Here is a 21,100-nt window from a genome sequence, read left to right on the forward strand (position 1 = left end):
AGTTTACTTTAGTATAAGTAGTGCGTAGGTCTAGGGACCGATGACTTCCGCAGATTGGACCCTTAGGAATTCACACACATTTGAACGTTTTTGCTGTTTTGCTGTTCCTAGAAGGTGACTGCTATATTATGTAAGGTGCCCAGCTTTGAAACTGACAATGGTGACTTAAAATTAAATTCTGACAAATTTAACTCTGAAGCTCGTACAGGGTTAAGAAGTTGCAAAATATAATCCGTTTTTACTGGTCTGTTCCAAAGTGAATGTTGCAAACGAGAATGCAATACTCTAAGTTAATGAGGTAATAAGACCTATATTCCGTAATTTTCATTGCGAATACCTCACAAGTCTTAAAAACTTAACTCACAGGTGGCCATTATATTTTCAAGAGCGTTAATTCTAGAAAGCATTTGAATTAGCAGATATCACGACCACACAAATTCTAGTCACCCCATTGGCTTATAGACTTTCTATAAAAGCAGGTAGACGATGATTGGGATTTACGTAGCTCGATAACTTAATATTGCTGCAAAATTCAATTTACAGGAGATATAAGTGAGCTAACTTACTGTGTTACGGAGGAATATAGGCTTGATACTAGTAATGAGAGAGGTGAAAGCTAACTAAGTTTTGTAACAAATTTCAGAAAGTAACAACGAATAGTTTATTCAAGAATCACAAGATAAGGTGGGAAAGGCCCAGAGACAGGAAAGATTTAACTTAGATGACAGCACGGTCAGACATAGATTCTGGAATTAGATACTCAATTGTAAGGTTTACTTAGGAACAGATATAGACTCAGATCACAGTGTAATAGCGATGAAGACTAGGCTGAATTTTAACAGATTAGAATCAATAACAAAAGAAGTGGGATACAAAAGTACTTCTTTAGAGATATTCCAATGAGGAATAGCTCAGTAGGCAGTACAGGAGAACAGACTTTTATAAAAAGGGGTATCGTGGAAGTTGGAAAGGAAAACATAGGTGCAAAGAGGGTAACTGCTAAGAAATGATGGGTAATAAAAGAAATACTCCAGCTGATCGACGAAAGAGGGAAGTACAAAAATGTTCAGGGAAATTCAAGAATACAGTAATACATGTCGGTAAAGAATGTAATAAATATTATGTGCAGGGAAACTAAGGTGAAATGGCTTCATAAAGAACGTGAAGACATGGACTAACTCAACATGTAGGAAACTCAAAGCAACCTTTGGTGAAATTAAAAGCGAGGATGGCAACATTAAGTGTGCATCGGAGAATTCCACTGCTCAATTCAGAGGAGAGAGCTGATGGGTGGAGAAAGTACATTGAAGGGCTCTGTGATGCGATAGAAGAGGACACAGGAGTCGATTTGGAAGAGATAGGGGATCCAGTATTAGAATCAGAATATAAAGAGCTTTGGAACACTTAAGATGAAAAAAGCAGAGAAGACAAATAACATTCCATCAGAATTTCTAAAATCATGGGGATAAGTGGCAACAAAACGACTACTCACGTTGGTGTGTAGAATATATGAGTCGGCGATACAGCATCAGAATTCCTGAAAAATAACGTCCACACAATTCCCAAGACTACAAGAGGCGAAAAGTGCGAGAATTATCACACAACTAGCTTAACAGTCATGCAGCCAAGTCGTTGACAATAATAATGTACGGAAGAATGGAAAAGAAAATTGAGGATGTGTTAGATGACGATTACTTTGGCTGCAGGAGTGGTAAAGGCAACAGAGAGGCAGTTATGACGCTGAGGTTGATAATAGAAGGAATCAAGAAACTTTCACAGTAATTGCCAACCAGGATAAGCGTTCAGATATGTCACATGGTGCAAGATATTCAAATTCTGATGAAAATAGGGGTAAGAAGAGACGGGTAACATAGAACATGTACAATAGCTAAGAGGGAATAATGAGAGTGTAAGACCAAGAATGAAGGGCTCGGATTAAAAAGGATGTTCAGTCTACACATCGAAGAAGCAATGATAGAATTAAATGAAAGGTTCAATAGTTGAATAAAAATTCAAAGTGAAATGTTATCAGTGATAAGATTCATTGGTGAAGAATTACATGATATGCTGAATGAACTGAACAGTCCAACGGGTAAAGAAGATGGATTGAGATTAAATCGAAGAAAGACGAAAATAATGAGAAGTAACAGAAATGAGAATTGCGAGGAACTTAAAATTTGGATTCATGGTCACGGAGTAGATGAAGTTAAGGAATTCTGCTATCTAGGCAGTAAAATAACCAATGACGGACGGAGCAAGAAGGACATCAAAAGCAGTACAGCACTGACAAAAATGCATTCCTGACCAAGAGCAGTCAAATCTAGGCCTTAATTTGAGGAAGAAATTTCTAAGTATGTGCGTTTGGAGTTCATCATTGTATTGGGGTGATTCATGCACTGTGGGGAAACCGGAATAGAAAAGAAGTGAATCATGGAGTGTGGGGATATCGGAGCAGAAGATAATTGAATCATGGAAGAAGAGGAGGAGGAGGTAAGTAGTTAACTCCCGTCGACAACGAGGTCATTACAGACGGAGCACAAGCTCGGATTACGGAAGGATGGGGAAGGGTATCAGCCGTGCTCTTTCAAAGGAAGCATCCCAGCATTTGCCTGAAGCGATTTATGGAAAACCTAAATCAAAATGCCCGAACGCGTGTTTGAACCGTCGTCTTCCCGAGTGCTGTTCCAGTGTGCTAACCATTGTGCCACCTCTCTCGGTTTGAATCATGGACTGTGGGAAAATCGGAACAGAAGAGAATCTAAACATTTGAGATGTGGTGCTACAGACGAATGTTGAAAATTAGGTTTACTGATAAGGTAGGGAATGGGGAAGTTCTGTCCGGAGTCGCAGAGGAATGAAATATCTGGAAAACACTAACAAGAAGAAGGGGCTGGATGATAGAACATCTCTTAAGACAACAGGGAGTAACTTCCGTGATATTAGAGGGAGCTATAGAGGGTAGAAACTGTAGAGGAAGACAGAGATTGGATTACATCCAACTGAGGACGTAGGTTGCAGGCGCTAAGACGAAGAGGTTACGAGTTCGTGGATGCCGCATCAAACCAGTCAGAAGAGTGTTGACTGAAAAAAAAAAAAACAAAAAAACAAAAAAACAAAAAAAAGAAATATGGGATGTGGTGTGGGAAGTAAGGCAACTATTGACAACATCAGTCTTAGAATATTGGCAGGTATAGTTGGAAAGAAGAAGGATTAGAATTAAGTCCTGTTGACTAAGAGGTCATAACAGACGGAGCACAGGTTCGGATTGTTTCAAGGGCGGCGAAGGAATCGGACGCGTCCTTTCAAAGGAACCATCCCAGAATTTTCTTTGAGTGGTGAAGAGAAATCAAAGGAAACCTTAATCCGACTAGTCAGACGCCGGGGGTCCGAAGTCCTCCCGAATGCTGGTCCAACTTTAGTTGGAGTTCCTAGATTGTGAGAACACTGTCAGAGGAGCCACGCTTCCGTCACAAGTCAAGTTCCTTGATTACTTAATTTACACAAATATTGTTCAGTCCTGTTCTAAAGAGATGACAAATACCACTTCCTTGCTCTGATGTGGTGAACTGCCTCCGCTTTCTTTACCTCGTCTTTTCAAGAGAGACAGCGCAGAAAGGTTAAAGTTGGCGTTTTGGCGTATATATTAATTATTAATTTATTACTGTACAGTGCCACTAGGAAGTATGCTGACAAATTCTATCTGAAGCATAATACACTACTTCTTCAGTAAATACACATGCATCAGCACTCTTCTTCCATGATGAAAGCCTTTGTAGAGTCTCTAGGAATCTTTTACGGATTTCAAGTTTTTTCTTTCATTTCTCCTGTTGCACGTGAGCATTATGACTCGCGCTACTACAAGGCAGAATGTGCGACATAAATGCACCTTTTAAGCAATTTAGTAAGCCTCTTAACTAGAGTTGAGCTCTATGAAAATTACGGTTCGGTAGTTTTCATACAGTACATAAATGACGTAGGAAATTGTAGGATTAGCGACAGTATTAGTAGCTTTGGTAGGGAACAAAACATAAATGAATGTGTGAGTTAAACTGAGGGCTGATGAGTTTTCTTCCTCTTCTGTTTGTTTGTTGTGCACATAATTATAACTGCACATCGTTCAGTGCGAGTCCATTGCGTATTTTATATCCTTACAAAATATAAACTGTATATTGTTAGTATAAAAATTAGTTGATTACATAACATCTGTGCTTTCATGTAAGCAATGCAATTATTTTTGTGACATGTAAGGGTTACATGGATAAACATTAAAAAGCTACGTAATTATTGTTGTTATTTTGGACTAATGGAACGTTCTTCATCAAGACGAAAGGCAAGTTTCCTGTATTATTCATAGGTGCAAAAAATCTTTATAAATGACAGAAATATGTTTTTTGTAAGCTCGACGAAATATTGAAGCGATGTTTTTGTATTGCAGTTTTTTTCTTAAATTTATTTCTTTTGGTGATACTGCATTTTATAACGCTATATGGTCGACCTTTATTTTTTATTTATTCTTACAACAACATCCTTCTATTTCACTTAGCAAATAAGTAAAATTCGAATAAAAACTCATTTAAATCGTTTATTTTTAGGGAGCAGTCAGGAGGGAGACAATCTACAACGAAATTGGTCCATATGTTATAGAGTCCTTTACGTATCTCCTCTCAATTACACGTTCACTGAATCTGGCTCTGAGCACTATGCGATTTAAGTCTGAGGTCATCAGTCGCCTAGAACTTAGAACTAATTAAACCTAACTAACCTTAGGACATCACACACATCCATGCCCGAGGCCGGATTCGAACCTGCGACCGGAGCGGTCGCTCGGCTCCAGACTGTAGCGCCTAGAACCGCACGGCCACTTCGGCCAGCACTGAATCTGGTTTATGGAGGGAATCTACTGAGAAATTGCTTGCATACACAAACCGATAGACATGCGGTAACGCCCTGTGGTCATGCAACACACCTATCCTACAAATAATGTGTTTACGATCATAATGGGCCAGGGCTACTAGGAAGGACAATGTAGTCTATGCTTACTTATGATAGTCTACGGTGTCCCGATAGAGCCGGCACGGGAGCTCATCGTGTTCGGCCAGAGGGTTAGCTGCCGTCTGTAATAAAAAACTTCAACGGCTGTCTTGGGACATCCGAACAGAAAAAAGAAAAAAAAACGGCTGGGTCGAAGATATTCTCCGCTCAGGGACTCGGTGTTGTCTTCATCATCATTTCATCCCCATCCGGCAGGCAGATAGCCCAATGTGGCGTTGAACGTAATAAGACCCGCACCACGGCGGCCGGACCTGCCCCGTAAGGGGCCTCCCGGCCAATGACGCCAAACGCCCATTCCATTTTTCATAGTCTACAGTAGTTACAGTTCTACTCTTAACAAGATCAGTTTCTTCGCAACAACGAAAGCATATTCCACCGTTTTCAACGCTCGGAGCCCGTTTTCTACAGCACTTAGGCAGCCAAATCCTTTACACCTTTGCATCGCAGTGAAATCTCGAATTTCAGTCACTTTTTTTGTTACAGTTGTTAACGTTACACCCATACAGTGCACGTCTTCTCTTTGCTTACGCAGGTGCGAAGTTCTTTTCGTTACAGATCACTCAATAAAAGTAAATAAGCCGAAACGATAACGCCCACGAAATCTTGCAGTTCGTGACATACAAAAAACGGTTGCCTAAGCGTTCCTCAGCGACGTCATGCGCACACAACAGAATCGCGTTCACTTCCGCGCGCTGCTTATTGCGCCCCCCACCTGCGGACTAGGAGTGGGAGTGGCTGGGTACTCACCCTGTCGAGCGCGGCCTGCACCTTGGCCTCGCTGCTGGTGTCCAGCGCAGAGGTGGCCTCGTCCAGCAGCAGGATCCTGGGCCGGCGCACGAGGGCGCGCGCGATGGCGATTCGCTGCTTCTGGCCGCCAGACAGCTGCGCGCCGCGCTCGCCCACCAGCGTGTCGTAGCCCTGCGCACACCACAGCGGCCGTCACTCGAGAGATGGGCAAAATGGAGAACTTCAAGGAAAGTCGAGAACTCCGTTGTCGGTCATCGAGAGGGGTCGAAGACACACCAGAGAACAGAGAACTTCAAAAGTACAGCGGAACCCCTATAATTCCAATAATTAGCTTGCATATTTGCTCCCTTTTATGCAGGGGAATTTGGGATATAATCGGGCAGCTAAGGGAAAGCTAGATAACAGAGGCAATTTTCAGTGCTGGAACTTTATTTATTTCGGTGTGAGACAAACAAAGCATGAAGAACATATATGATCGATACTGACTTATTTTTGATCGTTTAAATTATATCCGGCAACAGCTTTGCCACAGTGGATACAACGGTTCCGTCAGATCACCGAAGTCAAGCGCTGTCGGGCGTGGCCGGGACTTGAATGGCGGACCATCCGGGCCGCCATGTCCTGTTGCCATTTTTCGGGGTACACTCAGCCTCGTGATGCCAACTGAGGCGCTACTCGACCGAACAGCAGCGGCTCCAGTGAAAGAAAGCCATCACGATGACCGGGAGAGCGGTGTGCTGACCACACGCCCCTCTTATCCGCATCCTCTGCTGAGGGTGACACGGCGGTGGGATGGTCCCGATGGTCCACTTGTGGCCTGAAGACGGAGTGCTTGTTGCTTTAAATTATATTTAATACAACTCAGCACTGTGCAATTGTTGTACCTCATACTTTGGGGTAAGAGCCGGTATTCCGCGGGACACAAACGGCAGCGTTATATTTTCCGCCTGAGGCATGGTTTTAAAGGTACTTAGAAGTAATGGTTGTATTTACTTCAGTGTCTGTGTTCCCCTATTAGTCACTTACCTTTCAGGTAATGTATAAACTTCGTCGTTCAGCTACATCAATTTGGCCCGTAGCAATTATTAGAAACTGCCAGTATGACAAGAGGGTCACTATGTACTGGCATACGTGAGACTCGTAAATGTGTGTACCTACTACACACCTGGCGCTCTATGAGGAGCAAAGGTAGAGGTATATCTTGGACCACGGGAAACTGGAGAAGCATGGGCTGCAGCTTTCAAGTTGCATGACGCCACAGGTGGATTTAAGTAATAAGTTTTAAAATGAATTACCAAAGAAAATGGTGCTATGGGAGGCCAATGGAAACCGTTTACTGAATGGGATGAAGGAGGTTCGACGTCTGGTAAGGCATACAGGAATAGTCAATAGTGTGTGGAATGTGATACAAAGGTAGTAAATTGTAAGGAAGTCCAGGATTTTAAAACCTTGAATACATAGTGTCGACCTTCTGGCCAAGCAACTGCAGGGGATGCAGTCATATCGAATTGGGAGATGCCGCGACTTTAAATCCGGTTTACTTCGTTAATTCACACGAAGTGGATCACGGATGAAAAAAATAGCTAAAGGAAAGAAAAGGCTCCGCTATAATTGGACCACCGTTTCCAGAGAGTTTATTTCCCGTTAAGTAGCGCGGTTAGTGTGGTGTCTTTTTCTTTACCCCATCGTAATTCGGCTCGTACTCTAATTGGTCGAGGACGATACATAACGAGGCTGAACAAATTACGACAATCTACATCGTCTCCAATGTATCTGTGTGGTATGAAGAAATTGTTACGTCAGACCGATAGTATTTGTAAAGTGTTTGGAGAGCGCTGCGCTTGGAGCTTGTACCTGTGGCAGCTTGGAGATGAAAGCGTGAGCGTTGGCCATCTTGGCGGCATTTACGATGTCTTCCTTGGTGCAGCCATCCCGGCCGTAGCGGATGTTCTCCTCGACCGTGGTCTGGAAGAGCACCGGCTCCTGCCCCACCACCCCGATCTGCGAGCGCAGCCATCCCACGTTGAGGCTCCGGATGTCGTGGCCGTCAAGTTCTACCTGTATTGGATACCAAAAACAGCATCAGCAAACATCACACTACACCATCGTGGACCGAGCAAAAGCATTTGTAGTTGGCAAGAACATTACACTCGTGTAACATGGTCGTGTGTGGTCACAAACGACTACGCTCTCTGAGCATCTCTATTTGGACAGTAATGGACGTTAAACAGCTAGGGCTCACACGAAAAGGTGCCTGAATGTATGTGGAGGAATAACAGCCCATTTTCGTCAACGGCTGGAGCCACAGAAATCGCGATGTTTCACGCTGGGATCTGGGGTGAGGTAAGGTTCTAACTCATCCCAAAGATGCTACATTTGATTCAGGTCGGGACTTCGGACAGACCAGGTTATTGCCAACAGACGTTATTTTAGGGCAGGGATATATTCCATGTTGGTACAGACAAACAACCTCTTGTAGCTGTTCCTCTACTGCGCAGAGTACATGGTGCTGTAAGATTGTGCTCATATCATCCCGAATTTAGCGTTTTCTTAGACGCAATGAGGGTACCATGCTCTGACAACAAGAAACACACCCGTACGGTATCACTACCTTGTCCGTCTTTCATTGTTGGCGTTAAACATCGCGGCGGCGATGTTCGCTAGGTATTGGCTCTGAGCACTATGGGACTTAACTTCTGATGTCATCAGTCCCCCAGAACTTAGAACTACTTAAACCTAACTAACCTAAGGACATCACACACATCCATGCACAAGGCAGGATTCGAACCTGCGACCGTAGGGGTCGCGCGGTTGCAGACTGTAGCGCCTAGAAACGCTCGGCCACTTCGGCCGGCTCGCTAGGTATTCTCCAATCTTAAACTCATTCTTCGGACTGCCAAAGGGCAGAGCGCGATTCGTCGCTCCAGATCACTGGTTTCCAGTCATCCACTGTCTAGTGACGTCGGTCTTTTCACAACCTCAATCGGTTCTTATTAATGACAACATAAATGTGAGGAGCAGCTTGACTCTATTCGTTTTAACTACCTGATTGATGAGCAGCACTCAGGGAGGGTGTTTGGATATTTTAAGATTACTACTGCTTCTAGTAACCCGTCACCAACAGTGTAAGCGAGAAGTAGTGGATATCTTTGCCTGTTTAACACCACTACGTTAGATCGTTGGAAACATTCTTGTCAGTGCTTGTGACCAGAGAACATCGGATAAGAAGGGATAATTTTGATGTTACAAGCTAAAGTGAGCCTATTAAGACCTACCACATTATCGTATAACAACGCCAGCTCAGAATTTTTGCCAAGTATTTCTTAGTAAAAGGTATTTGGGAAAAAATATCCCACACTGTACACATAAAACTCCTTTATTACATTAGATTACAACCGGTTTCGACTATGTTGATGGTTATCGAGTGCAAAACACAGATCACTCTCTGTCAGCCTACAACTGAAGGAACTGAATCCAACAAATTATTGTAGGCTGTATTTCATTCTGCGCAAATTTTTGGTTTACATCCGGTTTCGACCGTGTTGATGGTTATCGAGTGTAGAACACAGGTTGCTCTCTGTTAGCCTAAACAACTGAAGGAACTTAATCAAACAATTTATTATAGGATATATTTCATTCTGAAATGTAATGTATGTCGCAAAGAGATACCGTGGCAAATTAAATCTCTGTGGTGTGCTGGAATCTGAAGGAGTGCACTTGGCTCCATGGTATTTATCTTGACCCGAGATATAGTTTGAAACATTCAGGAAGTCAATATTTGTGGCGGAAAAAAGCTTTGGAAAAATGATAAGACATTCATTCCGTTTTCTGCGGCAGAATTTATGCGTAGATATAGTGATTTCCTGCTATCAGAGCAGAGAATATTCACACTAAAATTCTATTACATTAAAAAATTCAGGGTGAGGATGATGCAATCGCAAAACCCGCAAAACAGTTGGTGGAAAGACGTGAAATTTTGACTTGACGTTGCATTCGAGTACACGCGTGTTTTTATTTAGCGAATGGTATGAAAGTAAATACACTACTGGAAAAGAAATTATTACAACTGGGAAGACGACGTCGATTTTGATCTGGGGACTGCATATGCCTCCTGGAGCACAGTACATGTGTCGATAATACTTGCAACAGATGGCGTGGTGGCATAGCTACCAGAGTTCCATCGGAGCCTACCCTTTAACAGAGAATGCCCACCATCAGAAGGCTTAGTGTGATGCACACATGTGAAGCAAGTAGGCAACCATGCCACAAAGATACACTTGTGCTTCCTACAAAGGGAAAGAGGTCAAATTTTGGCCTTCTGAGTGGCGGGAAGGTCTTTTCGCAGGACTGCCATATAAGCTGGACGTGCTGCGTCTGGTGTGTAACGATGTATCTATCAGTGGTCACACGAACATTCTCACACATCTCGACGAGTTTCGGGACGTCCAAGTAGCACAGACACCCGCCAGGATCGTAGTATTGTAAGGGCTTGTGAGCCCAGACGTGTCAACACGAACTGTCACAAATTGACGCACACGGCTAGACTGGTGCCCTCAGAGGATCACATGGAAGACGATGAAAGCAGATTCTGTCTGCACGCAAGTGATGCTCATTAGCGAGTACGACGCAGACTTAGTGAGCACTCTCTCGTACACTGCATTCGTCCAAGACAGAACTGCCTTATGGCCTGAGGCGCGATAAGCTACAACTCTTCTCCTTTGGTACTTCTGGAGAGGACGCTGATGAGCGCTCTGTACGTGCAGAATGTTGTTAAATGCATTCGTTGGTTATTATTCCTACAGGAAGGTGATATGTTGCTCCAACAGGATAATGTTCGCCCAAACACTGATCGTGAAACTCAACGTGCTCTGCAAGACGTACAGAACTTCCTGGTCAGCACAATCTACGAAGTAGTCTCAAACGAACACATGTTGGATATGATGGAACCATAAGTGACTTTGCGACTCGTGAATGAACAACTCTCATAGAATTACGTGAAGGGGCCAAGCTGGCGTGTCATAATTTATCCCAGGACAGTATTCGCCATCTGTACGGTCGACTGGAAGCAACAGACAGTGCCGACATTGCTGCCCGTAGGTGCTATACGGCATTGTGCTATTGATATATAAATGTAATCGTTTCATATGCTCCATAAGTGCTCTTGAGACAATAAATCTTGAGTGAACAAGAAGCCTCTAGAAGCATGTACTATTTTTTCCGGCAGTGTATATATAATATACAAGGAGGATAAAATATTAACTAATATCTCATGTTCGTTTGCTGAAAACCTCAGATCCAAAAATTTTCTTCTCTGTCAGCTTTCAAAATTGTGACACAACACTGCATGCGAATACGCGAATCTTTCTATATGCCTATTTTTATTACATATAAACAAATGGTTAATATTATTGATAGAATTACTTCAAATTTCCACACGCTATTCTAATGAACCTTCAAACGCACGTATTCCATACACTAAGCTGACAACCGTCATGTCATGATATAGCGATTTGCACATACGCGGGTAGCTGTAATATCGCGTACGCCCGATATAATAGGACAGTGAATTGGCGAAGCTGTCATTTGTACTCAGGTGCTATATATGAAAAGATTTCCGTCGCGGTTAGGGTCGCACGACTGGTATGAACATAAACTTAACACAGAATGGTGGTTCGACTTATAAAATGGGACATTCCATTTCGGAAATCGTTGGTGAATTCACCTTTTCGATATCTACAGTGTCAAGAATATACCAAGAATTCCAAATTTCGCACCACATGTAAAGTAGTGGTCGACGGCAGTCACTTGACTCCGGGCAGCGGCGATTGTGTAGAGTTGTCTGTGATAACAGATAAAAAACACTGCGTGAAATAACGACAGAAATCAATATGGGATGCAAGGCCAACGTATCCTTACGACACTACGGCGAAATTTGGCGTTAATGGACTATGATGGTAGAGGACCTAAGCGAATACCTTTGTTAACAGTACTAAACAGCCGTCTGGACACGTGATCATACCGGTTAGACCCTAGACTGGGAAACCATGCTCCCCTCATGATTCCCAATTTCAGTTGTTAGGTGCTGATGGTAGGACTCGAGTGTGGTGCAGACCCAACGAAACCGCGGAACCAAGTTGCCAACAAGGCACTGTGCATGCTGGTGCTCGCTCTATAATGGTGTGGGCTGTATTTACATGGAATAGAGATGCCTCTCTGGTGCAATTGAACCAATTATTTATTGCAAGTGGTTATGTTCGGCTACATATTCCTGAACAACGATGAAAATCTTTTGGATGACAATCCATTACGTCACCGTCCCACAATTGTTCGAGATTGGTTCGAAGAACATTCTGAACAATTCGAAGGAATGGTTTGGCCACCCACATGGCCCTACATCAATCCCATTGAACATTTATGGGACATAATCGAGATATGGTTTCTTGCACAAAACTGTGCACCGGAACAGTTTCAGAATTATGTGTGGCTTTATAGGCAGCAATGCTGTGTAGCGAAAGTCCAACGATCTATTCAATCCATGCCAAGTCGAGTTGCTACCCTATGCTACGCAAAAGAAGATCCGACACGATATTAGGAGACATCCCATGACTTCTGCCACATTAGCGAACGTTTAAAATACAAATACATATATACGTATATACGTAATATACGCTGAAGCACCAAAGAAACTGGTATCGGCATGCGTATTCAAACACAGGTATATTTAAACAGGCAGGATACGGCACTGCGGTCGGCAACACCTATATAAGACGACAAGGGTCTGGCGTAGTTGTTAGATCGGTTACTGCTGCTACAATGGCAGGTTATCAAGATTTAAGTGAGTTTAAACGTGGGGTTATTGTCGACACGGCTTCTACGAAGGACCATTTCACGAGTGTATCGTGAATATCAAGAATCCGTTAAAACATCAAATTTCCGACATCACAGCTGCCAGAAAAAGGCCCTGCAAGAAAGTGATCAATGACCACTGAAGAGAATCGTTCAACGTGGCAGAGGTTAACATTTCCGCAAATTGCTGCAGATTTCAATACTGCGCCATCAGTAAGTGTCAGCGTGTGAACCATTCAACGAGAGCCGAAGACACATTCGTGTACCTTTGATGACTGCACGACGGAAATTTTTACGCCTCGACTCTGGCCGTCAATACCGACATTGGACTGTTGATGACTGGAAACATGTTGCCTAGTCAGACGAGTCCCGTTTCAAATTGTATCGAGCGGATGGGCGTGTACGGGTATGCAGGCAACACCATGTATCCATGGACCCTGCATGTCAACAGCGGAGTGTTCAAGCTGGTGGAGGCTCTGTAATGCTCTGGGGTGTGTGCAGTTGCAGTGATATGGGACCGCTGATATGTCTAGATACGACTCTGACAGGTGACACGTGCGTAAGCATCCTGTCCGATCACCTGCATCCATTCGTGTCCATTGTGCATTCCGATGGACTTGCGCAGTTTCAAATGGTTCTAATGGCTCTGAGCACTATGCGACTTAACTTCTGAGGTCATCAGTCGCCTATAACTTAGAACTAATTAAACCTAACTAACCTAGGGACATCACACACATCCATGCCCGAGGCAGGATTCGAACCTGCGACCGTAGTGGTCGCTCGGTTCCAGACTTTAGCGTCTAGAACCGCACGACCACTCCGGCTGGCTTGCGCAGTTTCAGCAGGACAAGGCGACACACCACAGGTACAACTCTTAAGAGTTTAAAAACTTCCACAGGCCACCAAACTCCCGAAACAAGAACATTATTGAGAATATGTGAGATGCCTTGCAACGTGCTGCTCGGAAGAGATCTTCATCCCCTCGTACTCTTACGGATTTATGGACAGCCCTGCTGGATTCATGGTGTCAATTCTCTGCAGCACTACTTCAGAAACTAGTCGAGTCCACTCCACGTCGCGTTGCGACACCTCTCCTTGCTCGCGGGAGGCCTACACAATATTAGACACATGCACTTCTTTCGCTCTTCAGAGTATAAAGGGGAACATCATTAACAAATATCTACGAAATATTTTGACTGCTTTCTTTCAAATTTTACATGATAGTGTAATTATAGTTCAGAAGCACGTTAGGCTATATATATGTTTGATTTGTACAGTGTCTAAATATATATGTGATATACAAAGGGAACCACTGTTACTAAAAGCCTCAAGAAATTACTTGACAGATTTATTTAAAATTTGTACACGTTTTTCTAATAAAAGCTAGGACGAATGGAAACATTGTCCGAAAAAATTTCGAAAAATTCTTGATCGACATTTATTTTTAATTTTAAAGGAGGAGACGGAGTTGAACAGAGACATGGGAGGAAATACAGAATGGGAACGGAAAGAAGGAGATGGAAAGCGAGAGGGGGCAAGAAGAGATGGGGAGAGACGGATGAGAAAGGGATGAACAGACGAGGAAGAGGTGGACATGGACAGAGAGAGGCCAGAGAAGGAGAGTAAAACGTATATCCAATGCCCTTCCATGTTATAAAGGTCTGCTGTCTTTTCTTTCTTTGGGATTTAACCAGACTGAGTCATAGCAAGGCATTGCTGGGAGCATAATGAATAAAGCAATTCAGAACAATATAATTTCAGCAATAGATCACTTTTCTTTGTCAGCGCTGTAGATACTTACCGCTCCGTCTAGAGGGTCGTAGAATCGTTGTATAAGTTGTATGCAAGTAGACTTTCCACAGCCTGAACTACCGACCAGAGCAACCGTCTCACCGCCTTTGATGCTAAGGTTCAGCCCTTTCAAAATCTGAAAGAACAGTGTGAAGGTAAGGGAGAATATTAGATGAATATTTGCAAAACTATAGCGATGAATATTTATAAAATGAAACATTCAGTATAAATAAGGTAGTATGTACTATCCTGTACATTCGGACACATTTTAATGTACTAACAGAGTGTGTGGAATGTAATAACCTTCACACCCTTGCGGGATGGGTACTCGAAGTGGACATTCCTGAAGTTGATGGAGCCTTCTATTTTCTCCGGCCGCTTGCCTTCTTCGGACATGCTGTCAATGAGAGACTCGCGGTCGATAACGGAGTATACCTTAGCGGCCGCACCTCTGGCTATAGAGAAGGCCTCGATGAATGGCGAAGCCATCCCTAACGACATCGAGCCTGTCATCACGCCCATGAATACCTGTAGTGACAGAAAAGGAGTTATTAGAACATGACACGGAAGAAGCCAATAGATGAAGTTGCAGCCAATGAATTCCAGCTGTAGTCTTTGTGAAGTCAAACTGCAAGAAACAATATATCACAGAAATATGAAACAGACGTACAAGATAGCTGTAGATGATGCTGTTAGAGTTTTAATTCAACGAATAACCTAAGATAAAAGTATCGGTCCAAAATCCTCGAAGCTACTCCCAATATTTTCAGCCTTACTGGACGATGAAATTCCTTCTATGATCAAATAATGGGCTCCATTTTACAGTAATCGTTGTACCTCGATGTATCTAACAGGCGTTTCTCCGAATCTCGCTTTCCTATACTGTACTACGTCGAAGCAAGTCTTTTGAGTGAATTAAGGTATTTGGAAGTAATTAAATGAACCACTCTGTCCTTTTGGCATAAGATTTCTGACAACTGATTGAGTGTCGTTGGCAGTCTTGTTGCGTGTTTCTACTGTGAAGAATCCCGACCGCTTCATTAGCTTTTTTCTGAATATGGTAGAAATGCGATGACATAGGTCAGTACAAAAACTTAATAATGAATTCTACATCCGTCACATTCAGTTAGGGATATGAAAAACGTTTGTCAGGTTGAAGAACTCTTGCCATAGATCTGCTGTTGAACCTTTGGAGCAGTAAGTCTATGTGACTGACAAAATACATATATTGTACCTACTGAACTTGTGCTATTTCGCCGCGCGGGATTAGCCGAGCGATCTAGGGCGCTGCAGTCATGGACTGCGCGGCTGGTCCCGCCGGAGTTTCGAGTCCTCCCTCGGGCATGGGTGTATGTGTTTCTCCTTAGGATAATTTAGATTAAGTAGTGTGTAAGCTTAGGGACTGATGACCTTAGCAGTTAATTCCCATAATATTTCACACACACTTTTACATTTTGTGCTATTTCGTTCCCCGCTCCAAGGGGTAGAGCAGGCTGACACCCGGCCTATCATAGAGTCACTGTTCTTTCAAAGCCCAGTTGGGAATAAACGGCAGGCGATTACCAGTGTCTTAAATTACTCTACAAGCTAAGGAAATCTACTGAAAACATTATTTCAAGGAAGTACGACACGAACTATGTGTAGAGATTCTAAAAGTTTATCATAATATCATCTTTTTAATCACAGCTGTCTAGATATTAGGAGACCGGCGTAGAAGTTTCCACCTGCCACCGCATACAGTCTTTCTCCTCTCTTCTTGAACTTAGCATTCGTATTACGACACCATAAAGAGAGAAATCGTTCCCGTAAGAACATACTACTTTCAGTACCGTTTTTGGAATGATCTCCCCAAATAAGTCAGTCAGTATCATTTTAAAGGATTGAAAACATAGCTGATGAGCTAGCGCCTAAAAACAGAAATATTGTCAGGTTTTTTTCCTAACACAGGTCTTACTCCGTTACTACTAGGTATCATCCATTCCCATTAGATATTTCTCATTTCCATATGTATAAATTCGAGCCGTATAGCCGAGTGTCCTTCGCTTTGATCCAAATACATTTTAATATATGAATTTTGTGCATCAATAAATACATTTTCATTGTCTACTGATTACTATTACCAGCAGAAGTATTGTAATTCTGTTATTATTGTAAATACGTTGTTCGTAGCATAAAAATAACATTTACTCCTCTATCGATTGTTACATACGGGATTTATGACTTTTTCATAAGTCAGCAACACAATGATTGGTTTTCGAATTATTGAGTTTCCAAATTCGCATAAAATTTACTAACTTATTTTTTTTTAGAGTTGCAACGTGGAAACATTACGATTATTGGTCATGATATACATTTCAGTTTACAAGTTAAAAAAAAAAAGCCTGCATTAGAGAAGAATTTGTATCTGTGAGAGATTTAATTCGATTTCACTTTTTCGATATATTTTATAACAAGTGTCATGTGGGATTGTGTATTTTCCAAATTTGATTATTGTGATGCGAATGTGCAGAGAGATTCAGAAATAAGTGTATATCGTGAATTTAGGGGTATGAACCAAAGTAGGAGTAAAGGTATGCAGTAGAGTAGATATCCACCAATCTACGCACAGCAGAACATCCCTCAATGGTGCGGGCACATATCCACCAACCCACGCACAGCAAAATATCCCCCAAACGCTGACCCACAACCCGAAGCGCGGCCCTCAAATGAGATATGGGGGCACCCAGTGATGGGCCACCAACCTGCGCACAGCAAAATATCCCTCAATGGTGCGGGCACATATCCACCAACCCATGCACAGCAAAATATCCCACAAACGCTGACCCACAACAGACAGCAACGACACAAAGGGATCCAAAATTCAGCTCAACTACGTACCATAGATTTACCCAGGACATTTTAAAAATGATGTCCACGTAGACGAAGAGAGTGACGTGCTCAACGTCTTCCGACTCTTGGAGTATTGCAAGCTCTATTAATCTCAGTTCTGCACAGTTGCATAGTTCTTTTCAGTTCGGTACTGTAGTTGTGTTACATTCTGAGTTGCGACACAATACACGGGCTACCTGAGACGACAGAGGAGCAGAGGATTAAGATACGGTGATCTGGTGGGTTATGCAGCTGGTACTTCGTGGCCTGTCCACTTATCGAGATAAGCCACTTTGTGATAGTCTCTTGCCTATCGACTGACATGTACTGGTGCACCGTGGACAAAACAGCATCAATTGATATGCAGGCGAACACGACACCCCAAAAGCCTGTATTGGCCCATGATGTAACGCCTACCACCAGCTCGGAAGTAAAGTAGCTTCAGACAAAAGTTTATTTATCATTTTACTCTTCTTTTCATCCATACATTACAACCGAAGTGTCTACAGTTACTTCTGAATTATCCTGTATAATATGTTGTACATTAGATAGATGAAAGGTATTTTATTTCATAAACAAAGTTGACAGCGTCAGAAACAATCTCACTTCGTAAGAAAATACAGTATTTTTATATGTAGACAAACATTCTGATGCGGCATATCTTCAAAGTTCTAAATTTTATTTCAGGAATATGACATTGGTCTACCTATAGAACTTATCTTGAAATGGAAAGGCGGTACAGGATGTAAACTTTTGGCTAGAGTGAGACATTGCCGCCCCCTCCCCCCCCCCCCCCCCCGCAAGAATTTTGCTTTTGGTGACAGATTGAGTTATAATGTAGCATGAGGTCCAAGTTTATCCCAATTAGTGATCTGGAAACCATGAATTCTGCCTACATCAAGTGCTGATCCAGACAGAAATCCTTCGGCATTTTGTAACAAGTTTCGAATGATGTCACCTATCTGTACAAAAGTGCATTGCCTTTGAAAAACGCCATAGAGCTGAGAGAGCGGGGAGGGGGAGTGGAGGGGAAAGGGGGGGTTGTTATGTTGTTGGTTTGATGCCGTTCTTCATTCCTGTTGATTGCCAGCTATCTTCTTCAGTTCATCACAACTGCTTCATCCCACATCATCAACAGTCTGCCTTTTGTACTCACTTCAAGACTGCCCCTGCTGTCCTTTCCTTTGACCATTCCTTTAGTAACAGTTTCCAGCACCAAAGTTATGTTGTAATATATACCCAACCATTCTGTCTCTTCATTTCATTATGTTCTTTATAACAATAATGGAAATTTTGTGTGAAAAAAATACGTAAAAATAAGGGAAAGGCTACCACATGGCAACAGAGAAATGACGCATTGCACACCGAAATCCATAATAGCAAACAGTCAACACTAGCTTTCGAGGTAACTTGGAGTTTTCTAACTGTAAAAATGTTAATAGTTTCTAAAACCGCAAGTTATGACAAAATTTAGTTTGACAATAAAATCTCTACAATAATATAACTTCTGGAAACCGGGCTGCGATAAGCTATAGCTCTAAGTACGTGGCATATTGTTGTTAGTTGACATAGAATTTATTTTGAGCGTTGCACATAATTGATTTGTCTTCCCAGGATTGAATGTTTTCGCTCTCAGAAACTGCGCAAAAGTGAACATCTTTTGTGTGACCATAATTTTGTTGCGAAATTGTCATTTGTGATCCCAAAGAGAGGGATGTGTAATCATTTAATTTGTTAGGGACAATTTAAAAGAAAGATGAATCAATATGCAAAATTTTAAAAATTGTGTCTTTACTTATATTGAAAATCCGAGGACCTATTCATGTACAACCCAAAAACTCCTGTCGTATTTCATTGAAGTTAAGCAGAGTAATTTGTTCTAGTAATTAGAAAAATAATATCTCTCAATCCATGAATTTTAACTGCACTTCCACAACTACGGAATAAACATAACCTAAAAACGCATAACGTATATAAAATAACATTACAAGGTGAGGAAACACGGTTAGTAAACTAGCAAGCACTATTATCCCTAATGTCGTTACGATTTATATAATTCATGTCTCAAGTCATTATTTAACTCCTATTACTACTACTTATTATACTATAGTTAATACCATCATTTAGGTAAAGAGTGATAGATTTGCATGCATAAAATCCTTTTCCGATGTAAGATTGTGCCTGAGAGTCTTCTTGTTTTGAGGCTAAATTCTTTAATAAACCACTCAATAAAACAATTCAAATAAGTTGTCATAAATGATATAAATTGACATGAATGTTTTATAACAATTAATGTTATGTGTAAATAAAGATATTTATAAAGAGATGTTTTGCATAGCAGAAACCAGAACAGCATTATCATTCGCTAATACAAATTTACTTACTCGCTTGTGCGCCAAACTGTGTGGAATCTGATTTGAGGAACGTGTCCAAATATGTCGTCTCGGGGGGCACTTTTCGTGTCTGACTGCAGTATGAAGTGCACCGACAGAATGTTGCTCGTCAGTTCGTTGTAGGTGTTTAATGAGTTGGCACTAGAAGAAGCTACATAAAACTATCCCTCCTGACAATGAGTTGTTTCCGTGAATTTACGTTTAGAGAAACTGTCATGGAGCTTGTATACGGCTAGACATCTGAAACTGTTCATTAAAACAGCTGCTTTGCGAAAAGAAATTTCAGTTAGCGTACGACATGCAAGTTAATGCAAAACCTTTGTTTCGTGGGACAGTGTCTCACGAAGTAAAATATTGGTTTTGGACTGATAATGTCACGGTGTAATTAGAGAATGAAACCATAATAGCAGCAAAAGCGTGAGTGGAATGGCTAGTTAGAAATGTTGTACGCTCTCTGTAACGTCCACGCCATTACGAACTCTCTCACGCCACTCTTTTTCTTGTTGCATGCAGACAATTTAGATGCTCCGCAAGTTGGTAAATATACATAGGCCTTTGGACCCTCTACCTCACCATATACTTTGTGATCACAGATGTTTCTAAAATTCGTTGTTACTAAGCCATGGAATTGGAATGTGGTAGTACTCACTGTGATCATGGTTGCAGCATCATAGATCTGGCCCTCCGTTTTGTCCATATCCCTGATGATAAGAGTTACACCGTACCAGAAAGCCAGGGCGTAGCTAGCGTAGATGAAGAACCAAAGGATGCCGAAGGCGAGTCCAGCTAATAAATTCCGTTTCACGTTCAGGTTTTTGGCTGACTGAAGATTCTTCTCATACCTGTAACAAACCGGAGAGACAATAGCAAATAGGTAGTACACTTGCTTGGAAATTTGTGGCAAGGACTGTGGGACCTAACTGTTGAGGTCATCGGTCCATAGGCTTACACACTACTTAATTTATCTTAAACTAATTTACACTAAGGCCAACACACACACCCATGCCAGAGGGAGGAGTCGAACCTCCGACGGGGGCAGCAGCGCGATCCGTGACAACGCACCCCAGACCGCACGGCTACCCTGCGCGGCAAACACTTGCATCCATGTGTCAAGGACGAAAAACGAAAATAAGAATAACGTGGCAAAGTGTAAGTCGTCTGCGCATGTAAAAGAGTTGGTGCAGTTGACCAGCACAGCGCGATTAGTCCCCGAAGAGAGTCAGTTCGGGAGAACCGAGGAGAGGCGTCGTTCACTTGAACTGTAGAGTCTGGTCTTCGGAAATTTAAATATAGGTTGAGCGCACAGGCACACGAGTAGTTTAACCTTACACCCTCAGTTGTTCACAGGAAGTGCCAACAGTTTATAATCACACTCAGCAAATTTCTTTGCCATGTGGTGCCGC

At 42.3% G+C, this 21,100-nt stretch overlaps 1 protein-coding gene across 1 annotated transcript in view; it reads right to left on the reverse strand.

Moving 5' to 3' along the window:
• The window catches only part of LOC126199230 (ATP-dependent translocase ABCB1-like), a 169,509-nt gene that overhangs the window by 73,430 nt on the left and 74,979 nt on the right, over positions 1-21,100 (reverse strand). Inside the window, exons 7-11 of the mRNA XM_049936022.1 lie at positions 20,347-20,539; positions 14,740-14,964; positions 14,447-14,572; positions 7,654-7,857; positions 5,800-5,970 (exon numbers count right to left, since the gene is read on the reverse strand). Of these exons, the coding sequence (XP_049791979.1) occupies positions 5,800-5,970; positions 7,654-7,857; positions 14,447-14,572; positions 14,740-14,964; positions 20,347-20,539 (919 nt within the window). The remainder of the gene's footprint in view (positions 1-5,799; positions 5,971-7,653; positions 7,858-14,446; positions 14,573-14,739; positions 14,965-20,346; positions 20,540-21,100) is intronic.

The sequence above is a fragment of the Schistocerca nitens genome, chromosome 8, assembly GCF_023898315.1.
Source record: "Schistocerca nitens isolate TAMUIC-IGC-003100 chromosome 8, iqSchNite1.1, whole genome shotgun sequence".
NCBI classification, from domain to species: domain Eukaryota; kingdom Metazoa; phylum Arthropoda; class Insecta; order Orthoptera; family Acrididae; genus Schistocerca; species Schistocerca nitens.